Consider the following 22775-nt stretch of genomic DNA (forward strand, 5'->3'; position numbering starts at 1 on the left):
CCTGGAGGTGTGGGCGGGGCCTAGATGCGTAGGCAGCACAGTAGATCACGTACCTCCGCGGTGACCCGCTTACTTCATTGAGCTTCAGTTCAAAACAGCACTTTTGTTCACAACATAATATATGTATGTGAAGCAGAATACATAATATTAACTATATTAGCTAGTTTATACCTCTTTGGTACTGTCTTCGGTTTAAACCAGAGCATTATATATCTGCCGACTCACCTTTGAACACGTGATGATTCATCTATTTTTTTCATTTTTTTTTACCGTGTCATTAATACATTTCAGAAAGTTGGAGGTTAAGAAACAGTCACATGCTCACACGCCAGAACATGACTAACTGGCTAGTTGTGACACACTGTACAGTAGTTGCCGAGATAAAAATCCTAAGTGTAAGCTTGCTGTGTCAAAAACATGGCGAGATTACCAAACGGAGATACAGATCTCCATGTTGTTGCTTTTGTTTGATCACTTGTTTTTTGTTTGTTTTTTAATGAGAGCAAAAATAGCAACTACAGCACTTCTTGCAAATGGCATACTGTATGTGTTGGGCCAATGATTCTAAAAACATGTTTACTTACAGTTTGGCAGTGATATAGTTCAGGAGCAAATATCTGTAAACTTTGTGTGTAATCATCTTAACTTAGAGACCAACAAACTGGGGTCTAGACCTACCTTTCTTAGTACCGGGCTTCAGAAAAGCCTTAAATCTACATGGCACAGATTCAACAAGGTGCTAAAAGCATTTCTCAAAGATTTCAGTGATAGCATCACAGTTGCTCCATGATTTGACTCCTGTCTCATCACATCCTAAAGGTGCTCTACTGAGAGAGATCTGCTGACTGCAGAGGCCAGAGGACAGTGATGTCACAAGAAACCAATTTGAGATTATTCAAGCTTTGTGACATGGCACATTATCCCGATTGATTATTTGAATTACTGTTGCTTTCCTCTCACCTTGAATCATTCTCCTTTGACCTCTGGTATCAACAAGGCATCACTCACAAAACTGCCACTCATTGGACATTTTATCTTTTTTAAACCATTTTCTGTAAACCCTAGAGATGGTTGTGTGGGAAAATCCCAACAGATCAGTAGTTTCTGACATGCTTCGACCAGCTTGTCTGGCATCGACAGCCATGCTGCGTTCAAAGGCACTTAAATAAAATTTCTTCCTCATTCTGATACTCAGTTTTAACTTCAGCAGATGGTCTTGATCGTGTCTACACGCCTATATGCTTGGAGTTGCTGCCCTGTGACTGGCTGATTAGATATTTGCAATAATGAGCAGCTGAACAGGTGCACCTATCAAACTGGCAGGTGAGTGTATGTTTGTATGGAAGCTATTTCTAAATCTCGGAAGTGGTCTGAAATTTTGATATATCTAACTTGAAACATAAACACACAAACGTGCTATATATATATTTTTTAATTCTAATTTCACAACTTTTTAAAAAAAAAAAAAGAAACCGTTTCAGTAGTTGCTCTGCCCATTTAATGGTCTTTGGGTTTTAGTAGGGATGCATCCATATATATGAGTCACATCTTTTCAGTGAGACACGTGAAAACTGAGAGCCAAATGTGGGACACTGTCCTATTAAATGGGACAAGAGGGTCAAAGTATAAAAATGCTGTGCAGCCCCACGTGAAGTGGGACACCTGGTCACACTAGATTCACAGAAGTGGCATTCAGGAGAAAACTCGGTCAATAAAAGCAACATGTGCACATGATGTTTGGTCTGGTGAAGTGAGAGGATAATTGCTCCTGAAACTGGAGGCCTGTGTGCTTTATACTGTGGTGAATAATTGACATTCAAGGTGTTGACCTTTAAACGCACATATGATATGGGCTCACAGAATGTAGGTGTTTTTAAAATGGGTATGATTGCTTTTAACACGTTACCTATTATACGAGTGTTTCTAAATTTATTTCCTTATGTTTTCTGATAAATGAACTGTAAAACTATATTTCTAGGCCAACGTTCAAATTTTACATAATTTATACTTTACACGATACACTTTAAAGCCTTTTTACTTAAAAAAAAAAAATCACAACATATGTACTTTCAAAGCTGAGACATTAAGGTGTATGTAAATACTTTTGGCCTGAAATTGACTGGTGTTAACAGTTGTCATAGCGACAGTTACCCAATACGCAGTCCGTGAAGTATCCATTTATCCTTCATAAAACTGTCTTATTCATCTGTATGTGATATAATAATTTAGCATCAGCATTATTATATCACATACAGACGAATAAGACAGTTTTATTCATCTGTATGTGATATAATTTAGCATCAGCATTATTTCTTTAACCGCAAGCTGCCCAATTTTGCGCAAGTTTGCAATTTTTTCTTCCTAAAGGATCAGTGCCGCTGACGCAGAGGACTACGTGCAGCAGCAGCCGTGCCAGCAGCTCAGTCACGTGACACTTTACCCTCAGCTGTAAATAATGCAAGAGTTGGCCTCACCGGTGTCAGGTGCGGAGATCTGCGTCTAAACTCGTGGATAATTTAAACCGCTAAACAAAAGCCCAAAATTAAGGATCCGGTGTCGTCTGGTTTCCTCCCTTTAAAGCTGAAATGCTCCACAGCGTCCTCTACTGACCACCGGGCTCACTTACAGCCTACTGAGCCTTACCCAACCACTGAACAGGCCTGATCAAGTCAATTTAATTTTCAGTTTTAGCACTTAAAGAATATACACACACACACATCTCAGAATGTGAATGGCTGCCATAAAATAATCAATCACTCCATTTTTAATTTTTATATCCTTTTAAATACCAATAAAGCTGCCCCACCCCCAAGTTTTCCAGTAAAGAGGAAAGCTGTTCTTTTTTCTTTTTTGAAAACTTTATTGATCATTTGAAAGAGTTTAATCAAAGAGGCCGAATCCCATGTCGTCATCAGACTCCTCAGACTCTTCCTTCTTCTCCTCTTTCTTCTCCTCAGCTGCAAAACAAAACGCACGTCATCATTTCCTGCTGTCATCACCATGACACAGCAAACAGCCCTGCTTATGTAGCTGCTTAATTAATGCAGTCCTTTCGTTTTTGTAATTTCCCAGTTTTTGTTGGGTTTTACTTGCACGCTGCTGTATTAATGTGAAAAAAGCTTCTTCTCTAAAATGAACACACAACCTTAGTATGAATTATACTGCCTGCCTGCACTATATTTACCCAGCAGGTGCATTTTGTGTGGATTACATGATGTAGATCTGCATCTTTCACATCAACAGGACACTATTTTGCCACATGCAATCATACTAACATACAACATGAAGGCAAAAGCACAGTGTGCCAAGTATGACTGATGTTGCCAAAGAATGTGCTAAGCTGCAACGCTCACCTGCAGCAGGAGCTGCGGCTCCACCCGAGCCAGCAGCCGCAGAGCTGGCAACGGCTACAGCACCACCTGCTGGCATGCTGGCCAGCTTACCGTAACCTGAGGAGACAAGTTGACACACATGAAGCACAAGTCACAACATTGACACTCAGCAGTCAGAAACAAGACAGAGGCCAGAAACGGTCTGTTATCATTAGATATGATCGGACTGACTTAGATGTACAGAGAAAATCTGATTAAATAGTCTTTCAGGCATCTCATATTTAATCAATTTACTATTTAAGCGGTTCCAACTGTGTGATATCATGCCCTCCATGTTTATGGAAATTATGGTAAGAAAATTCATGGAATTATCACAGTAACAGCATCATGATACAGTCATAAAATATTTTATTTCTATCCAGAAATAAGATGGGGCTATGTTGGTCAGGTGGGCTGGGTCAGTGGTCGGAGTGGAGCTGGACTACAGTGGCAGAGACAAGGACATTGGACAAACTGCTCTCTATCATGGACAATGACAGTCACCCAGCACACACCAGTATAATGAAACAGGAGTATGTTCAGTGGAAGGCTGCACCCACAGAACTGCTCAACCAATAGATTTAAGAAATCATTTGTTCCAAGAGCCATCAGACTTTTTAATGCTTCACTTGGGGGGCGATAACATACAATCATCATTACATATGTTGATATTTTACACTCTGGAAATCAGACACTTTATATTACTGAACTGTATTGTTTGCACATCTGCCACTGCACTAACAACTATCCATTTGTATATGTATACTGCACTACTGGACTCATTCATATCCCTGTATTACCTGTTTTGTTTTCAGAGCACTAAGCCCCTGTACAGCTTAATATAGTTTGTATAACTTACACCTCCATTGTTTGGATTCTATTTATTGTGCCTGTTTAAGCTGCTTGATGTGCCAATTTCCCTCAGGATCAATGAAGTATCTATCTGTCTAAGATCAGGTAACAACAGCAGCAAAAAAGGACATTTTCATGCTTACGTCATCATATAATTTGTATTTACAGAACATCCTAATTAGCACTTTTCAACACAAAGCTACTTTCGGCTGCTCTTTTTTTTTTTTTTTTTAAATCCACGTCTGATTTGAAAGATGTGATTCATGCCTCGTCCCGGGATCGATTTGGACTGTGGCTCATGCAAACTGCGCTGTATTATTAAAGAATTGACAGCTTAGGTCACTCATATTTTTAACATTTTTTTAATTAATTAATTTTTTTTTTTTTTTTACATTAAATGTCTTTTTCCTGTGGGTCCAACATCATAAACTAATTTTGATCAAATCAACTGCTTCTTTTTTTGGTTTTAAAGAGTGCACTTCCATATTAAATCCTGCCTGGAGCCAGTTAATTGCAGACTTTCAGCCTTAACAAAATATCAGCCAAACCAAATTTTAAAGCAAAATTAATCACGGACACACAAACCCCCTCACAAATTAAACTGTGGCAAACTCACCGGTGGCAATAACGTCATTCACATTCTTGCCCTTCAGCTCACCGATGACCTGTTGAGAAAGAGATCAAATTATAAACAACCTAAAGGTAGGGACCAGCTGCCATTAAAAAAAAAAAAAACCTGAACCCACAACAGCAACAAAACACATGAGCAGCAGATGGCTGTGTACCTTCTGCAGGCGGGTGTCATCAGCCTCAATGCCAACGCTGTCCAGGATTTTCTTGATGTCCTTGACATCAGGGTTATCATTGCCACCGAGGGCAGCCAGCAGGTAAGCAGCAACGTAACGCATCCTGAAACATGTTTACCAGGAAACATTCATAACTGTGCATGACGTTTATGTGGACAGAGGAACACGAGTGATGTGCAAAGTATGACCTCCTCTCAGTTTGTTTTTGTAACACAATTAAAATGGACAAATATATAACTAAAAAACAAAATTAGCTTTTTTTTCTTCCTCCAAATATATTGCTGTTCTTCACCCCCAGCATCGAGATTTTATATCAAATTGAAGACAGGAAAGTGAAGTTGTGCCTCAAAAGGTCAACACCTGATTTTATTATGAAAATGTTACAATTATTAAGCACTATATGGCTTCACCACAGCTGGAAAATGTTTCCTTTCCCCGGTACAGACAGCTACAGGTCTGTGATACTAAAATATTTTTTGGCTGAATATGACGATTTGCAGCACATCAGTAGTTCACTGCCAAAAAACATAGCAAACTTATCTAAGAACTACATCTACATCTCTCTACTGAAATGCTGTTTTCTCTAATCGTATAAACCCTCTAAAATGTGTCAAAGGAGAAAAGGTAGCTACATTTTCACACCCATGCGGCTCTCCGTTATTAGCCAACCTTGCTTCGGCTCCGGGAGCCAAAGAAAGGGATTAATGCTGGCTAAACGCCGCTCTTTGGTATTTTTAAGATACCGGGATTGCAAGTGTACTTATTTATCTGGGCTGCACAGTTATTTTCCCAGTGTTTAATACATTATTTACAGTATTAAACCGAACTTACTTGAGCTACACAGGAGAGCGCGTGTTCACTCTGAGGTTAGCACGGACAGAAAGGAAGTTACGTCGCCGGAAGAAAGCGAAGTAGTCGCTCTTCTTCGTCGAAAGAGCCAGAGGAAGTAAGAAACGAAGCAAAGCCTGCTGTACAGGAGTGCGTTTGCAGTTTTAGTGCAAACTATTGCTTCTTTCAGCTGTCACAGCAGATCATTTGCTGTCCCCAGCATCCTCCTCTGTCACACCAACCCTTTGCATGTCCTCCTTACCGACATCCGTGATTTTTCTGCGTGGTCCTCCTCTTTTTCTCCTGCCTGGCAGCTCCAGCTTCAACTTTTTTTGTCCAGTATATCCGCTATCGCTCCTCTGAAGAGGTCCAAAACATCTCAGCCTACCCTCTCTGACTGTGTCTCCAAACTGCTCGACCTGAGTCTGTAAAAAAGATTTAGAGTTTGTAACTACATGCTTTATTAAGGGTATGAATAAGCAGTCTGTGAAATGTTCCTTTTAAAGTGGATTCAAGATTCATGGTTCCTTTACTATCATTGACGTTTTTTGTCTTTTTTAAAACGCATAACAAAATTCTGTACACTACTTCGGAACTATATACAAGTGAAGTGAGAGAAAGATGCCAGAAGGGTTCGAGACAGGTTAATTTTACTCACAGTTCTTGGGAAATTCAATCTTTGTATTTTTATTTATTTATTTATTTTTTTAGGTGTGTTGTGTGTCCGTGTGAGGTCCTTGAAACTCGAGACTCCCTCCATCTCCTTTCCATATGCAGTGCTATCAAAGTATTTGCTCCCTTGCTGATTTCTTTCTCTCTTCTCTTTCTCTTTTCTTTTCCATATTTGCTACACATGTTTAAGATCATCAAACAAAATTTAATATTAGACAAAGATAACCTGAATAAATATTGAAATCTTGAATGCAGGTTTTAAATGATGATTTCATTTATTAAGAGAAAAAGGTTATCCAAACCTACCTGGCCCTGTGTGGAAAAAGTAATTACCCCCTTAACCTAATAACTGGTTGTGCCACCCTAGGCAGCAAGAAATGTAGCTGTGATAACTGAGTCTTTCACATCACTGTGGAGGAATTTTAGCCAACTCTTCTTTGCAGAATTGCTTTAATTCAGCCACACTAGAGGGTTTTCAAGGATGAACAGCCAATTTAAGGTCATGCCAAAGCATCTCAGTCTGATTTAAACCCAGACTTTGACTCAGCCACTACCAAACCTTCTTTTTGTTTTGCTTTTTTGGCCATTCAGAGTTGGACTTGCTGGTGTATTTCAGATCATTGTCCTGCTCCATAACCTAAGTGTGCTTGAGCTTGTGTGTTCAGGCCACAAACTGATGGTCAGACACTTTCCTTCAGGATTTTTTGGTAGCAAGCAGAATTAATGGTTCCATCAGTTACAGCAAGTTGTCCAGGTCCTGAACAGCATCACTCTACCCCCACCATGTTTGACTGTTGGTGTGATGTTCTTTTTATGAAATGCTGTTAGATTTACGCCAGATGTAGCAAGACTCAAACCTTCCAAAAAGTTCAGTTTTTGTCTTTTCAGTCCACAGAATATTTTCCCAAAATTCTCAGGGATCATCAAGATGTTTTTTGATAAATGTGAGACGAGCCTTTGTGTTCTTTTTGGTCAGCAGTGGTTTTCTCCTTGGAACTCTCCATGGATGCCATCTTTACCCAGTCTCTTTCTTATTGTTGAATCATGAACTCTGACCTTAACTGAGGAAAGTGAGGCCTGCAGTTCTTTAGATATTGTTCTATGTTCTTTTGTGACCTCCTGGATATCCTCTTGGAGTAATTTTTGGTAGGCTGGCTACTCCTGGGAATGTTCACCAATGTTCCAAGTTTTCTCCATTTGTGGATAATGGCTCTCACTGTAGTTCACTGGAGTCCCAAAGCCTTAGAAATGACTTTGTAACCCTTTCCAGACTGACAGATGTCAGTGACTTTGTTTCTCAGCTGTTCTTGAGTTTCTTTAGATCGTGGCATGTGGATGTGTTGCTTTTTGAGATCTTTTAGCATACTTCACTTTATCACTTTATTCTTGATTCAACAGGCCTGGCAGTAATCAGGCCTGATTACAGGACTGTATGTTCAGTGGCAGGTGGCCATTCTGATTTCTCCTGAAATCTGTTATCAGTTCTTTGATCCTTTTGATATTTTGAACTAGGTTGTTTTCAGCACATCCGTCTGTCAGCTTCTGAACCTCCTCTCTGTAGGCAGACTCATCTCCTACAGTGAGCAGTCCCACCACTGTTGCGTCATCTGAGGACATAATGATGGTTTTTGTGTTATGAGGTGGTGTGCAGTCATATGCGTACAGAGAGTGCAGGGAAGGGCTCCAAACACAGCCTTGTGGGGGTTCCTGTGCTGAGCTAGAGATGGGGGAATGGTGGAGGTCCATCCTGACTGAGTGTGGCTGGTTTTGTCTGCTAGCAATACTCGTGTATAAGATAATGATCAGAAATAATCAGATATTTAGAATTTTTCTTTTTTGCAACCAAAGCTTTGTGCTTTCATGACTCTACAGCAGCTCTCCTCTAACCGTTTAAATGCGTGTTACTCTGTGTATCAACATGAATCAGCTTCTTCCTCCTTGTCTGCTGCGACTGCTCATTTGGCTCCTGGTCCGGTTTGGCCTCCTGCCTCTTCTTCTGTCCCTGCTGCTGCTGCTGCGTTTGGTCCTGGGTGTGATTGATTTCAGCTGCCAGAAGAGACGAAGTGAACCATCCACACATGAGAGCCTGCGACGGATGGCGTCAATGCCATGAGAAGGCAGCAGCTGTGCTGTGCTCTCAAGCTGTAGTGTGAACAACCAGCTCTAATGAATTGCTGTCACGTGCGCTGCTTGGTTCCAGACAAACAGGCCTGAGCTCCTGTTACAGAGCTCCTTCCTCTCAGACACATACAGTCTGGATGGGGTGTGAATGCACCACTTAATACTGTCAAGAGGAGCAGACTTGCAGGGGTTACCTGAGAGGGTTACTTGTCAAATAGAGAGACTGTTGTCTCAAACAAGCTTGGATGTGTGATTAAAATTTTAACAGTATAACATTTAGTAAAGAAGCATTTATTTCAGGATTTCATCCCAACCAACTTACAGAAAATTATCAATTAGAGACTTCTTAAGATGACAAAACCACATGGGAGAATGGGTTAAACCTAATTAAAGCATTCATTAAATAATTCATTCATAATATTTATTATAATAATAAAATTATATCCAGGATTTACTTAACTTTACAAGTAGACTTTCCACAAGTCTTTCCACAGTGTATGTGGGAGGAAGAAGCTAACATGTTAACAGAACACAGATTACCATGTTCAGGTCTATGTGTCAATTATCCTTGTTAAAAAACAAAACAAAAAAAACTTTAAGGTTCTTCATAACTCCAAAACCAAAACACTAACTGGAACATGGTCAATATTAGAAAATGTTTCTGGGATTTTCCCATGGTGTCTTTTGACTGTGGTAACAGAGATAAGGTCAATGATCAGACCACAGATTTAATGTGATTTATTTGGAAAATGTGACAACTGGACTGAAAAACAAAACAAAAACAAACATACTTGTTACAAATATTATATTGATTTTTTTTTTTTTAAAGAAATCACAAAGAAATGACTGAACAAAGAACTACGCTATATAGACAAAAGTACTGGTCCATCTACATATTACACATACAGGAGCTGCTTGGCCATGGAAGCGCATACCATGAAGCTCCCAGCACACAATTTTTGTGCTGATGTTAATGCCAGACGCGGTCTGGAGCTCTGCAGTCATTATGTCATCAGAACGTTGGTAACTTTTACAGACTCAGCGACCCTACTCTGTAATTTTACCTGGTCTGACACTTTGTGGCTGAGTTGCTGTGATTCCTACACATTTCTACTTTGCAATAATACCATTTACAGCTGATCGTGGAATATCTAAGAGGGAAGAAGTTTCACGAACGGACTTCTTGCAGCTGTGTCATTCTATCACCTTGCTCAACCCAGTGAGCTCTTTAGAGGGACCCACTCTTTTACAAATGTTCTTAAAGGCAGACTGCATGGCTAGGTGCTTGATTTTATACACCTGAATTGTAATATATAATAATAATAATAATAATAACTGTGAAATTATGCACTTTTGTTTTGTACTTTAGTCTAGCTTTCCTTTTTCTGTGGAAGAACCAACAGAAAATATCCTTGGATGTCAGTGTTAGATCCTCCGCCCTCTAGAGCAATCAACCCACAGATGTGACTCATATTGAATATATTTCAAATATACAGGAAAATGATGGACACAAAAGAGCTGCTGACCTTCATGCAGTCATGTCATCCATTCCTTTCCTTTCCCCCCTCTGTTATCCTAGGCATTTCACTCTGCTACTGATGTCTGTCCTTGAGTGATTACTTATTTCCTATGTATTTTTTGCTGATACACTGCACTGCTTTCACACAAATAGCACAACCAGCTCAATTTATCATTAACTTGTGTCTTAACCAATATTAGCCTTATGACAAATTAATCTTTTTTAATACTAGACATGAAAGGCTGTGGGTTTAACGCTGACAGCAACTGTAGCACAAGTGTTAATGTTTTCACAAAAACTGCCAGTCGCACCAAACAATTGGAAAAAAGAAAGCTTGAAAGAAATTTTTATCACCATTGGTCAGTTTACTTCTGTAAAATAAGTTACAGACGTGACTATATATTTTCCCACAATCCTTTACTTTTTACAGTAAAGCATTGTAAAAAATATTTTACAGTGATACATGTTACAGAAAATACTGTTCAGGTTAAAAAAGCTGTTATTTAAAAATATCTCACTGATCACAGGTTAATGCTAACATTCTTTTTTTTTTTTGCTGTTTAGTTTACAGTATAGAGCTGTAAGGCAAGTCAGGAGAAAATGCACTTTAGATATAAATTAATAATAATATATATAACAACCTTTCGCTGAGTTAACTGTTAAAGTGACATCTGTTCTCTGTTGTTCTCCTGCTGCCACTTCAGAAACTGGATGCTTAAAATTTGAATTTTAAAAGAAATCTCCTCTGCTGTTGGTTAGCTTTTCCCGGGCAAGTTTATGACTGCAAGATGGAATTACAATGATGAAGAATTACAATAGTGATCCCACACTTTCCCACAGTCCTTTGCCATTCACAGTAAATCACTGTAGACATCTATTACTGTATCTTTCTATTGGTATTACAGTGCAATACTGTTCAAATTACAGTGAAAAACAGACCTCGGTAATGACATTAATTTCCACCTGCCACACAGTATGGTTATATGTTTGTGGCACAGAGCCATAGTTGGTGTTATTAGAGGCGCCTGTGTTTTTCTTACTATGACAAGTCAAAATGGCTGCTGTGAAAAAGGCTTATGAGTCATTCACTTGGAGACAAATACAAAAGCTCTGATGCAGACAAAACTACAAAAGTACATGTCAGCTGGATTCATTCAGAAGACAAAATTACAGTTTAAGTGCTACTTGATTATATGTAACTAACAAGTAATAAACAGTTCTTTTACAGCCATCTGAACTTACTCGTGATTGACTTCATTCTTATTTTTTTTTACGTTCTACTATCACATCCATTTGAGTCATTAAAAAAAAAAACACGTTTCCTTACCTCAGTTAGCTTTAATTTTGGTGAAGGATAATCTCACAGGCAGCACTGCATGCGGAGTAAATGTTTTGATGCTGAGTTCTCCACAGCTGTCTGTGTCAGGCATGACAATTATTGTGAAGAGCAGAGTACACACACTTTTATGCAGAGTACACACACATGTTCAAAGAACTGGCCAGGCTTGCATGTCTGAAACAAAGCATGAATTAAATGATACACTTATAAACATCATAATGAACTGTTAATGAATGATGGGATCACTGATTTCACTTTGTTTTAATTAAATTTTTTATGACAAAAATTAAACTGGAGTGAAAAAGCAAAACAATAAAACAACTATAAAAGTTAACAGGATCCATAAAGATTACCAGGCCGATCCTCGTTTTGGATTTGGTTACAGTTTTTGCTCGTGCAATGGACATTTTCACATCTAGCAAACAAGTGAGCAGATGAGGTTTGATGTCCACATTAAAAATTGTGACAAATGCACTGCTCAAAAGAATTAAAGGAACAATTTTTAATCAGAGCATAGCATCAAGTCAGTTAAACGACACCTATAGAGGTGTTGTTGCCAATTAGGCAGCAGGATGAACTCCTTGGACCCACTGTCAGACTATGCTGGTGCAGGAGGTCCTGGGTTCCTCCTGGTGCACAACACAGCCTGGCCTCATGTGGCAAGAATACGTGGGAAGTTCCTGGAAGCTGAAAGAATTGACAGCATTTTGAATCTGTCGCAACATGTTTTCATTTTGAGGTGTCTTTGAATTCAGCCGTCTGTAGGTTGATCATTTTCATTTCCATGAAACGATGCGGCATCCGTTCATTCTTAACACATTACCCAGTCTATATCAGTATAGATATCCAGCATGTTTTTTGTTTGTTTTTTTCCCCAGAGATCGGATATGTTTCAAAGTGTTCCATTCATTTTTTTTTTTTTTTTGAGCAGTGTATTTAGTTTTATCAACCAAAGTGTTTAGCAAGACCAATATAAAAACATTAGTTGACCCGCTACTTCACAACCTTGTCACAAAAATTTGGATAATGCATCTTGGCCGTATGGGGTGTAATATAAGTATAGCAAGTTTTCCGTTTGTAGTGACAGCAGGGAGCAGGTGGAAGAGAGCCTGGAGAGGTGGAGGTATGCTCTGGCTAGAAGAAGAATGAAAGTCAGAATACGTGTGTGTGTGAATGAGGAGGAGACAGATGTAACAGTGAAACTGCAAGGAGATAGTGAAGATGGAAATGCCTGGGGTCAACCATCCAAAGCAACAGACAATGCAGGAGAGAGGTGAAGAAGAGAGTGCAGGCAGGGTGGAGTGGGTGGGTAGAGAGTAGCAAGAGTGAAAGGGAAGGTTTACAAGATGGTAGGGACACCTGCTATGATGTATGGTTTGGAGATGGTGGAACTGACAAAAAGATGGGTGGCACAGCTGGAGATTTTCACTGGACGTGACCAAAATGGACAAGATTAGAAATAAGCACATCAGAAGGCCAGCTCTAGTTGAGCAGTCTGGAGACAAAGTTAGAGAGGCAAAGCTGAGATGGTTCGGACATGTGCAGAGGAGGGAAAGTGAAGGAGAATGCTAGGAATAGGGTGAGATGGAGGAAGATGATCTCTTGTGGTGACCCCTAAAGGGAGCAGCCGAAAGACGATGTTATTTTTACTTAATTATTTTTGTAACAAACAAGGATATACTCAAGTCATGCTCCCACTGTAATTTAGTTAAGAGGTTGCTGTCAAGGTTAGCAGGACACAAGCAGCTAAGACCTGCTGAAACCGGACCTCTGCTGACTGCAGGAACCATCAGTTTATCTTTCAGAGGTTTTCTTATTCCCTGTGTCTTTGCTCTTAGAAAGTTACTTAAAAATCATTTGCAGATGAGATGAACACGTTTCTGTGTGATGTTTACATGTTCTCCCTGTGCCTGCATAGGTTTCTGTGCAGGTAATCCAGCTTCCTCCCATAGTCAATGCATGTTAGGTTAAGCCAGTGTTTCTCAAACTGTGGGGAGTGCCCCCAGCAACCCTTTCAGTCCAAACTTGCCTTTTTCAAGTCACTGAAATGTTACCATTTCTGATTACTTGACCCAGCTGTTTCACACTATTTTTTTTCCCTAATCGACAGTTTTAAAGAAACAAAATTTTTAATATTTCATGTGAGAACAGTACCTTTGTACTGTCCATCATAAATGACATATGTCTTTCTTGTTCTTCCTAAAGTGAATGTCACGTGTAACAGATGGCAAAAAACAGGTTTAAAAGTGATCAATGTTAGCACGGTTTATTGAGCTTTCTGTCCAACTATTATGTTCTACATCACAACATTTTACATTCCACATCAATGTAACACAGTAAATTAGATAAACAGACTAGAGAACATAAAATAACACAACACTATCTACAGGCAATCATCTTAAATAAACACTGACTAAAACAGTATCAACATTTTAAGTTTGGTCTTGGTCCCAGAAAGAAAGAAGAAATCAGTTCAGACCTCGGAAAACGGGCGCTGATCTGTGACAGTTAATCTATCCTACATCAGTGCTGCTTTTCAGAGACACTGTGCTGATATGGCCCTGGTACACAGTCAAAATGGAAGTACCAATCATTCCTGGTATTTGTGTATTTTTTTTTTAGGAAAATTACTTATAAAAATTGAGAAAAATATCAAAAAAAGAAAACCATCATAAAAAAATACTCTATTGACCAATACACAATGAAAACAGGTAGAAAGTTGAAGGTAACTAAATTAGACTACAGTTAGTGACATTCAGTGGAGAGTGTGCAATATCAATACCAAGTCTCATTACATTTTTTTCCTGATTTACTATACATGTTTCTATGTGCGTGACAAGTGGATCTAGCCAGTTAATGTTAGATAAAACACAATTAAGGGACAAACTATAGATTATATTAAGTCTTTTATATACACCCCGACTGCCCAGCTAAATTCTCTGACTCCAAACAAAAGTATAGTCAATGCATTCTAAACACACTTTCACATGAGACTATTCAGAAACACTTAACTTTAAATCCCACTATTTAGCATTTTAGTGGGTATAGTGTATAGCAGTATATAAATATGTGACAAAAACACACTATATTGTAGTTGTAAGGACATGAGAGAACATTTTTCATTTTTTAATTTTATAATATTGCTGTTCATTATTTGAGAACACATCACATTGTTGAGATTTGTTTACAACTGCATTATAGCTTGTTACGTACTGCCTGTGAATGCTGAATAGAGAGTCATATTACAAAGTGTTGCCACTTGGCTTCTTTAACTTGATAGCAAAGTAATATCACAACTTGAACTCCTTCATGGTGATCAATATGAGAATCTTACAGCAAAAAAACAAAACAAAACTGTAAACATCTCATAGGATCATCCAACTACATGCAGCTCTTATCAAAAAGCTGCTGAATGTCATATTTCATGAGACATTCGTCTACACAGCCTGAACATAGTAAATTTTATTAACATTCTGGAGAAAAATGACAACTATTTTGCACCGATAAAGGTTATTTCCAAAGACCTTGCATAGATAATTGATTTGCATTCCGCATTTGCAGCGTGTGTTTTATTTAAGACTTTGTCCTTCAATTCAGCTGTCTTCATAAGGAGAAATGTATTACAGTGGACTCACCCACCAAATATACCTGTACTCATCATGTGCCATCATTTCTTGTGATATTTAAAGCATTATTTAAGTTCTGGACAATCAGTAAGTTACCTACCCCCTTGCATGGACCCCCCTGACATTCAAAGGAACAGCTGGCTGAGTCAACATGTAGACTTGTGATGGAAACATGCAGAGAAGTTGAACTTACTAACACTAACACGATTTTCAACTGATAAAGGTGCTTTAAAAAAAACAAAACAAAACTTACTGCTTCATTTCAGTGGGTTTACGTTACAATAATCTTTTAAAACATTTTCCACTTAAAGGATCAATTACTGAAAGCTCACAAGCCAGATTTTTTATTTTTATTATCCCAAACTGCACTGATGGACTTCTAACAACCCATTTACAATTTGTTAGTAACTTGAGGAACATCAGAGTACGGTAGGAGACGGCGGATAAAATAACAGCAACAACAACAAAAAAAAAAAACGGAAATTAAAATACGGAAAAAGAAACAGCTGTGGAGCCGCTAACCAGGCAAACAGAAACTCTGTCACCTTATTTCAGATGACACGGTCACGAGAACCACACAGCATCTATTGTGGCAGCATACGCCAAATAGGCGGCACACTCAACTGGCTATGCACTTATGATAAAGCTTACAACTACCTCTAGGTCCTCACTTCTAAGGAGCAGTTCGGCATCAAAAGATGAGCATTCAAGGACAGGTACGACACAAGGATTATTCTACACTGAAGGCAAAGCATTTCTGAACTTTATCCACCATCTAATTTCTACATCAGTTAGACTATTCAAAATCACCTTCATCACTACTACCTTCCTGTCTCAATAATGCCAGGTGTTGATCCTGAGACTGGACAATAGTATGGCTTGTTCAGCAAAAGCCTGGTTTCCATAATGCTATACAGACATTATTACATTTACCCTGCAAACAATAAAACCTTTAGGAATAAATCTTTGAAGTTAAATCTGCCCTGTAGATACTTCGCAGAGAAGGTGGATGATTGGACATCTAGTAACAATTTTTTTTTTATTACACAATAATTTTGTTTTTAAAGAAAATTACGACTCTTGGACTTGTTTGAGATGTAGACCTACGGACAGAATTTCTCAATCAGGATTTGTTTTTTTATTTTATATTTGAATAAAGATTTCCCTATGATGAATATTGATATGGTAGCTAAACATGCAGCTGCTTTATGACTATAAAATATGGAAGATGAGTAAGTGTTGTACGTGTAAATATGTCAGCCTGCTTACAAGGTATACAGAAGACTATTAAAACCGTTTTGTGATTTGCTTGCTTAACAATCCATGTCAGAAAAAAATTGTTTGGCAGTATTTGGTAACAAAGTGTTTATCATTCTCATTTTAATATGATATGCATGTTGTACACTATATATGAGTACATCTGAGCCCCCCCCAAAAAAGAAGATGAAAGAAAAATGCCAAGGTAGCAAAAATAAATCAGTAGTGAAACACAGGCATCACAAAGGTTGAAATTATTGCTGTAAGTTATTGAAATATGGGGTTTACTTGTGTTTAATGTTTTACAAGCATCAGAACAGAAAATTCTTTTTTTTTTTTTTTTTTTAAAGTTTTCATCAAACTTATCCAAGCATCTGGGTGGTCTTTTGTCCTTTAATGCATACGTGATATCAGAATTTTTTAAAAAGTCAGGATATGAGAATATTTGATTTATGACCCCCTTGCTAGACATTAAGTTACAAAATTTAAAAAAAATTAAAGATGGAAAAATACAAATTAATATATGTCACTGCAGCAGATTTACAGCATAATACACCAAACACTTTAGAGCCTTGATGAATGTGTAGAGGTTAAATCCAGAATATGTACTAACATTTTGTTCAATAAACGAGTGATCAAAACTCACGATGCACTTTTGAGACTGAGGCCTCGGGCACACATTGTTGCAAACCACTTGGTGACCTCCTCTGGCAACCTCTGGTCACTAGGAAAAAATGCATATTCCCCAACCGGTTGGCAAGTGGTTTGGAGGCAGTCGCAAAGTGGGTGCTGCACCACAAACCTTGTGATTGCTTTGGTTGGTACCCTACTACTGTGGTTGCCCACAGTTTGCATGGAAGACACCAACTTACCTGCAAACACTCACCAATGACTCACCAAGCAGCAGCAAAACTTGAACAAACCAGAAACACTTGCCTTCAAAGTAAAAGTTGTACCTTACTGCACGTTTACACATTTTAAAAGGTGCAACTTCTACTTTGAAGGCGAATAGTCTCAGTTTCTGGTTTGCAACGTATGTTTCAGTTTTACTATCGCTCGGTGAGCAGTCGGTGAGTGCTTGCAGGTAAGTCAACATCTTAAAAGCAAACTACGAGTGACCACAGCAGTCTGCTTACAACCAATGCTATCACAAGGTTTTCTATGCAGCACCATATACCTTGTTTCAACCAAATCCACATAGTGACTGGCAGCAACCACTCGCCAAACTGTCAAATAATAGACATTTTTCCCCAAAATGTTGCCAGGGGGTCAACGACCGGTCTCTAGATTGTTTGGCATTATCTGAGTAGCTGGATTTTACGAATGCCTAGTTTCCTCTTATTTTAATGATCACTTGATGATGCAAACAGACAGTCACTGGATAACTGACTTCTCATCAAGTACTTTAACTGGCAGAGTAAAAATTTGACACAGTACATTCCTCATTTATGTCAACACAAATTAACTGAATGCTGAACAGGTTTCATCTCATGTCATGCTGACTGCAGAGTTCTGAGGGTTTATTATTTTGATAAATGTGCGAGTCTTTGTGGTGTCAGCTATTTAGTTCACGAGTCACTGAGACCCCATTACATCACTTACTGGAGCTTTTTATAGCATGGCATGATAGAAATCTTAGAGGGCAAGCCTAGAGAGAGAGCTCAAAGATAATCCAGCACTTTTGTTACCTTTTAGAGGATATACTTAATAACAATCAAATATCTTATCATTTTATAACTAATTTAGACTGTTGTCAACTCCTCTAAAGTTACCCTATTGTGGACATGCTTTTGAAGTTGCCATAAAAGTAAAATTTCATTGCATTTTACATATAATTGCTATGTATTTATAAGATATCAAATGATCTCTGAGAAAACAGATGAAAAGCATGAATTAATTCCTGCCACAAGAGTTTAATTTCAGAACTTTAAACTGTTAAAGAAAAGAAAGAACAGTACATAAGATAAATGTGTTTGCCCTGAGGCACTTGGTAGTGGCTCTGATAAATCACTAAAAAACACTACCTTTCCAGTCAAAGGAGTTGTATAGTTTGTCTCAAAAGTTGCATTCAAATTGTCAATTCAAAAGTAATGCACACGGTGTGACACACACTGACAATCATGATCTTCCTAGTGTTAGTCTAGAGTTGTAGTGTCTAGGACAATACACGATGAATATCAAAACGCTAAAGAAAAGGGCATACGCAGAATATACAGTATGTGTGAGAAGGACCTAAAACTTAATATGAGCATGTGTTTTTTTTTTAATGTTCTTTTTTTTTTGGAGGGGGGGGGGGGGGGTGAGAGACCAGAACAGATGGCAGGATGGCTAAAGGAGGACAGACATAGGAACTGGGCATCAACATGGGAAAATCCTACTTGGGATAGTTGTTCTGTTGCCGGCGCTTCGCCGACCTCATTTTCTCAAATCGTGACTCCATTTCCTCTAGGACTTTGGGGGTGTACCTTACTACCAGCTTCACTGTGCCCTGAGCTGCTTTGAGGAGTTCCACTGCTTTCTCATGGTGCTCTCCTTCCACACTCTAAAGACAAAACAAAAACACAGAAGATGATGAAACATGATGAAGTCCATGGTTTCTATACATTTACCTACTGGGTCCAACTATTAAACATAAGGTATGTGGCCTCTTTTGGAGTACGGAGTTTTATAGCTGCTGGAGTGAATGTAGTTCCAACATAAGCTCTGGCAGCTGTTCACATATAACAGCCTGTAATTTGGAAATTTTAATGAGGGAACAAGCTGAGTAATAAACAAAGTCAGTTGGATGATTGTTATTGGCTGATCTTGGGGCTTTACACTTCCAGCATGCAGCAGTCACAATGTCTACACTGAATTCTGTGTTTCTCCCTAGTACTCACTGTGCACATCTTTAAGCCCTAATAAACATGTTGAATACATTTTCTTCATTAACATTTTCAGAGCTTTATTAGAACAATTATTTACATCCATATACTATTACTATTAGCCCCACAAGCCCACCTCTCAGCCTATGACAGCTGGGATAGACTTCAGCTTCCCTACGCCTGTCCTCTTTGGAGGCAAAACACTAAAACTACAAAGTTAAAAGTTGCAGTTCAGCTTCCAGCTCTTTGCTAAGAAGCAGAGGTGATCATAGGTAGCAGATTGGGCATCCCTGGGGAAAAACAAACACTATTTTGTTGATTTTTGTTGATTACGATGTACAGACTGTTGCCAACAGTTGCAAGCTACAAGCTATTGTCTTCTTACAGATTTCCTTGTTAGGCACTATTAAGCTTCATTTTAAGGCCCTCAGTCACTTGCTTAAAGTGCCTGTTGATAGGGTTTGAAGAGTGAGAGCATTTACTGAGCCTTACAAGTCCTCATTAGTAACTTATGGTGTAACAAGTTAATAAACAAGGACTTCCCAAGTATAAGGGTGCCCAGATGCAAAAGTTACAGTTTCAAAACTTGCTGTGTGTTAGGTTTTTGAAGAAATGATCAGACTGAAGTGTAAAACATGCTGTAAAATGCACGTACCACCCCATTCACTGAGAGAAGCTGGTCCCCTCTTTTCAGGCCCCCATGTCGGTCAGCGATGCCTCCCGGGATGATCCGAGAGATGTAAATTGGTGAGTTTTGCTCCTTTCCACCCATTATATTGAAACCCAACCCTTCTTCTGTCTTGGGCAGTTCCACAACACGTGGATGTGAGTGTCCCTCACTTGCTGCAAAAGCTGCCACTGTAGCCTACACGTAGGAAAGTGGTGTTTATATATCTCATCTCTATTTACTGCACTTAAAACACAATACTTTTAAGAATTTAAAGATCTGAAATTAAGACAATGCTTATGTCTAGACAGTAGACAATCGTTTACCTTAGCTGTGGCATTGGCCCTGACTTCGGGGCTGCTGTTGATGTCCACTGTTTCATACACATGCTCATAGACCTGAGGAGACATTGGTGGACAATATTTTCTCACATCCCAGAAATAGAAAATTTCCAGCAGGTGAACACAGAGAAACCAAACCAAATTGAGTGTAACCTCAGAACTAGTAATCCCACCTCACAATTACTATTTTTTTTAATGACACAAAGGCAAAGCAACTCACTTCTCTTACTGCATTACAGAATTCACTCTGTAGGACCCTCTGAAGGGCTTGCAGCTTTTGAGGAGGCACTTCCCCTGTCCTCTGGAGCTTATCGAGCAGTTCAATAGCACGGTTGATATCTGTCAACATTACAAGAACACACACACCACCATTACTGAGACCTACAAATGTAGACGTTACAAGCAGTGAGAGGCGCCCATGCTGGTGTCAGTGCTCCGTCGGTACCCATTTTTCCACCTATTTTCTATACTGAATTTAGATTTACTTGTTCTGCATTTGTTCTGATGATAAATATTCCGGAGAAGCTTATCTTGGCACAATCACAATACTATATGAAAAAAAAAACAAAAATCACTATAACGCCATAATAAAGCAGCTTTCAATGTATCACCCCCTCCCCTTTTTATACACCACCCCTGATGGGATGGGGCAAATATTTGCTGCTCTGTTAAAACATCCCGTTTATTTTTGCGAATTAAATTTTTATTTTTATCCTACTTAATTTTTAGTCTGTGCAAGCTGATTAAATATTCCTAACAATGAAGTTTCACGCGTGCATTTACTTGTGCAGCGTGTATTTCTAACCCAATATCAAAAATCTGGGCTTCCTCTTTCCATTTCAGCAGACATACCGAGAACTTGTGTTGTTAAAACGGAGATCGGTGGGGAAAAAAAAAAAAAGTTTAACATCTCCCCTTTCATGCAGTGATACAGCCTGTGTAACTGTGAAACCTGATTTCTTTTATGTTAGCATACAGTGAACAAACCAGCCAGGTTTGCTAATCACTGTTGTCATTAATATTAGCTACTTGGCTAATACGCTAAATGCAACAATGTAGCCGTAAAAGCGATGGTAATTTTCGCCAAGTCACAATATATATACACAATTAAACACGAGCTATCCACAAGATATCATTACCGCAACGTTACCCAACCATAAAACTGAGTATACACATAAAAACAATCGCCTGCTTTGCTGCGCTAATGCTAGCCAAGCTAGGTTAATGTCGCCCGCATATCACAACAAATATTTCTAAGCTAAAGCTAGCTAGCTAATTAACTTTACCTCTTTCAAGTCGCACGGGCTCCCCAAGCGATGCCATTATTGAAATGAGAGGATGTTTGGAGTCAGGGAGATGTTGCGCTAAAAGAAGGATACTGAAAACTAATTTTGGTAATCCTGGCTGCCGTTATGTGCGCTTAACTGAGACGATAAATCAGATTAGCCAAGTTAGCCGGCTAGGCTAGCTGCCAGTGTCATGATGCGTTCAGGGAAACTTCGTAAAACTGGAAAACCTACGAACTCGGAATGTTAAGTGTTAAATTATTAAGTAACCGCGTGTGTATTTGTTACCGTATCCATATACTGACGGCTACGCGTGTAAAACTGTGGTATATCATGCATCATCAACATAGATTTAACTGTCTCACAGCTCGCTTTAATCGACAATTTTTCTTTCCTTTATTCGTCCAAACGCATACCTTAGATACTAGCTCCTAATGTTGGCTATTACTCTGAATAAGGTTTAACTTTAAGGCTAGCGGTTTGGCTTTGTTCTGTTTTCTGCGTATGTGGAATATGACAGCACGGATACTTTTGTGCTTTGCAGTTAGCCCAGTGAAGGTGTCGTTGGCTAGAATCCATATCCAAATCCCATATATCACGATTTAACAACCCGAGGTGTGGAGAACTCTCCATTTAACAGCTCTGATCAGCCTCCACAGACATGGGTCAAAGGATGATTGCATTATATGTCCTGGAACAACAAGGCCCAGCCAGAAGAAGCTTTATATTTGTCTTTTTTTTTTTTTTTTGACGTCTGATATGAACGCTCTCTCAGCTGCCCCCTACTGGTTAGCTGCAGCACATTTTGAGGCTCCATGAATGCAGAAAGCTGCAGCTGCACTGCTCTCTGTGGGCTCAAACTTTAGAGCATGATTCACTCCTGACCACACCCCAGCTGGTGATGAAACGCGAATCTTCTGGCAGGTGATGAAAAATACCTAGTGTGACATCACTGATGTGGGCGTAGCATATGGCAGAAGACTTGGGGAAGTGCAGCTTTTGTTCTTTTTCAATACAATAGGCCCTTTGTTTTCTTAAAATATTTAGCCTTGTTTTTATTTCTTCAGCTACAATTCAAATTAATAACACATTATACTGTAGGATTCACTCAGATGCATGATTAATGGTCATACTTAACACAAAATGGGCTTCACCCTGCCTCATGGATAAATAGTGAATCTACAGTCACTTTATACGCTCTTTAATTAAGTGTGTGATTGGCAGAT

General features: G+C 38.9%; 2 protein-coding genes across 4 annotated transcripts; both read right to left on the reverse strand.

Annotated features, from left to right (window-relative positions):
- Window positions 1-2839: 2839 nt before the first annotated feature.
- LOC115775385 (60S acidic ribosomal protein P2-like) lies at window positions 2840-6002 on the reverse strand. Its single transcript, XM_030722918.1, has 5 exons — window positions 5861-6002; window positions 5009-5132; window positions 4840-4888; window positions 3354-3449; window positions 2840-2957 (listed from the first exon to the last, which is right to left on the reverse strand). The coding sequence occupies exons 2-5, from the start codon at window positions 5129-5131 to the stop codon at window positions 2881-2883; spliced, it is 345 nt and encodes a 114-aa protein (XP_030578778.1). The 5' UTR covers window position 5132; window positions 5861-6002; the 3' UTR covers window positions 2840-2880.
- A 7749-nt stretch (window positions 6003-13751) lies between these two features.
- lin7c (lin-7 homolog C (C. elegans)) lies at window positions 13752-21750 on the reverse strand. Of its 3 annotated transcripts, XR_004019068.1 has the most exons (6): window positions 21550-21750; window positions 20484-20602; window positions 20249-20320; window positions 19911-20120; window positions 15752-18933; window positions 13752-15670 (listed from the first exon to the last, which is right to left on the reverse strand). XR_004019068.1 is itself a non-coding variant. In XM_030719619.1 (5 exons), exons 1-5 carry the CDS (start codon window positions 21584-21586, stop codon window positions 18569-18571), a joined length of 513 nt encoding a protein of 170 aa, XP_030575479.1. In that variant the 5' UTR covers window positions 21587-21750; the 3' UTR covers window positions 13752-18568. The 3 variants fall into 3 exon arrangements, 2 of the variants coding, with proteins under 2 accessions (XP_030575479.1, XP_030575469.1); XM_030719619.1 differs by having other exon boundaries at window positions 13752-18787; window positions 20055-20120; XM_030719609.1 differs by having other exon boundaries at window positions 13752-18933.
- Window positions 21751-22775: the final 1025 nt, after the last annotated feature.

The sequence above is a fragment of the Archocentrus centrarchus genome, chromosome 3 (genome assembly GCF_007364275.1).
Source record: "Archocentrus centrarchus isolate MPI-CPG fArcCen1 chromosome 3, fArcCen1, whole genome shotgun sequence".
Classification (NCBI taxonomy): Eukaryota; Metazoa; Chordata; class Actinopteri; order Cichliformes; family Cichlidae; genus Archocentrus; species Archocentrus centrarchus.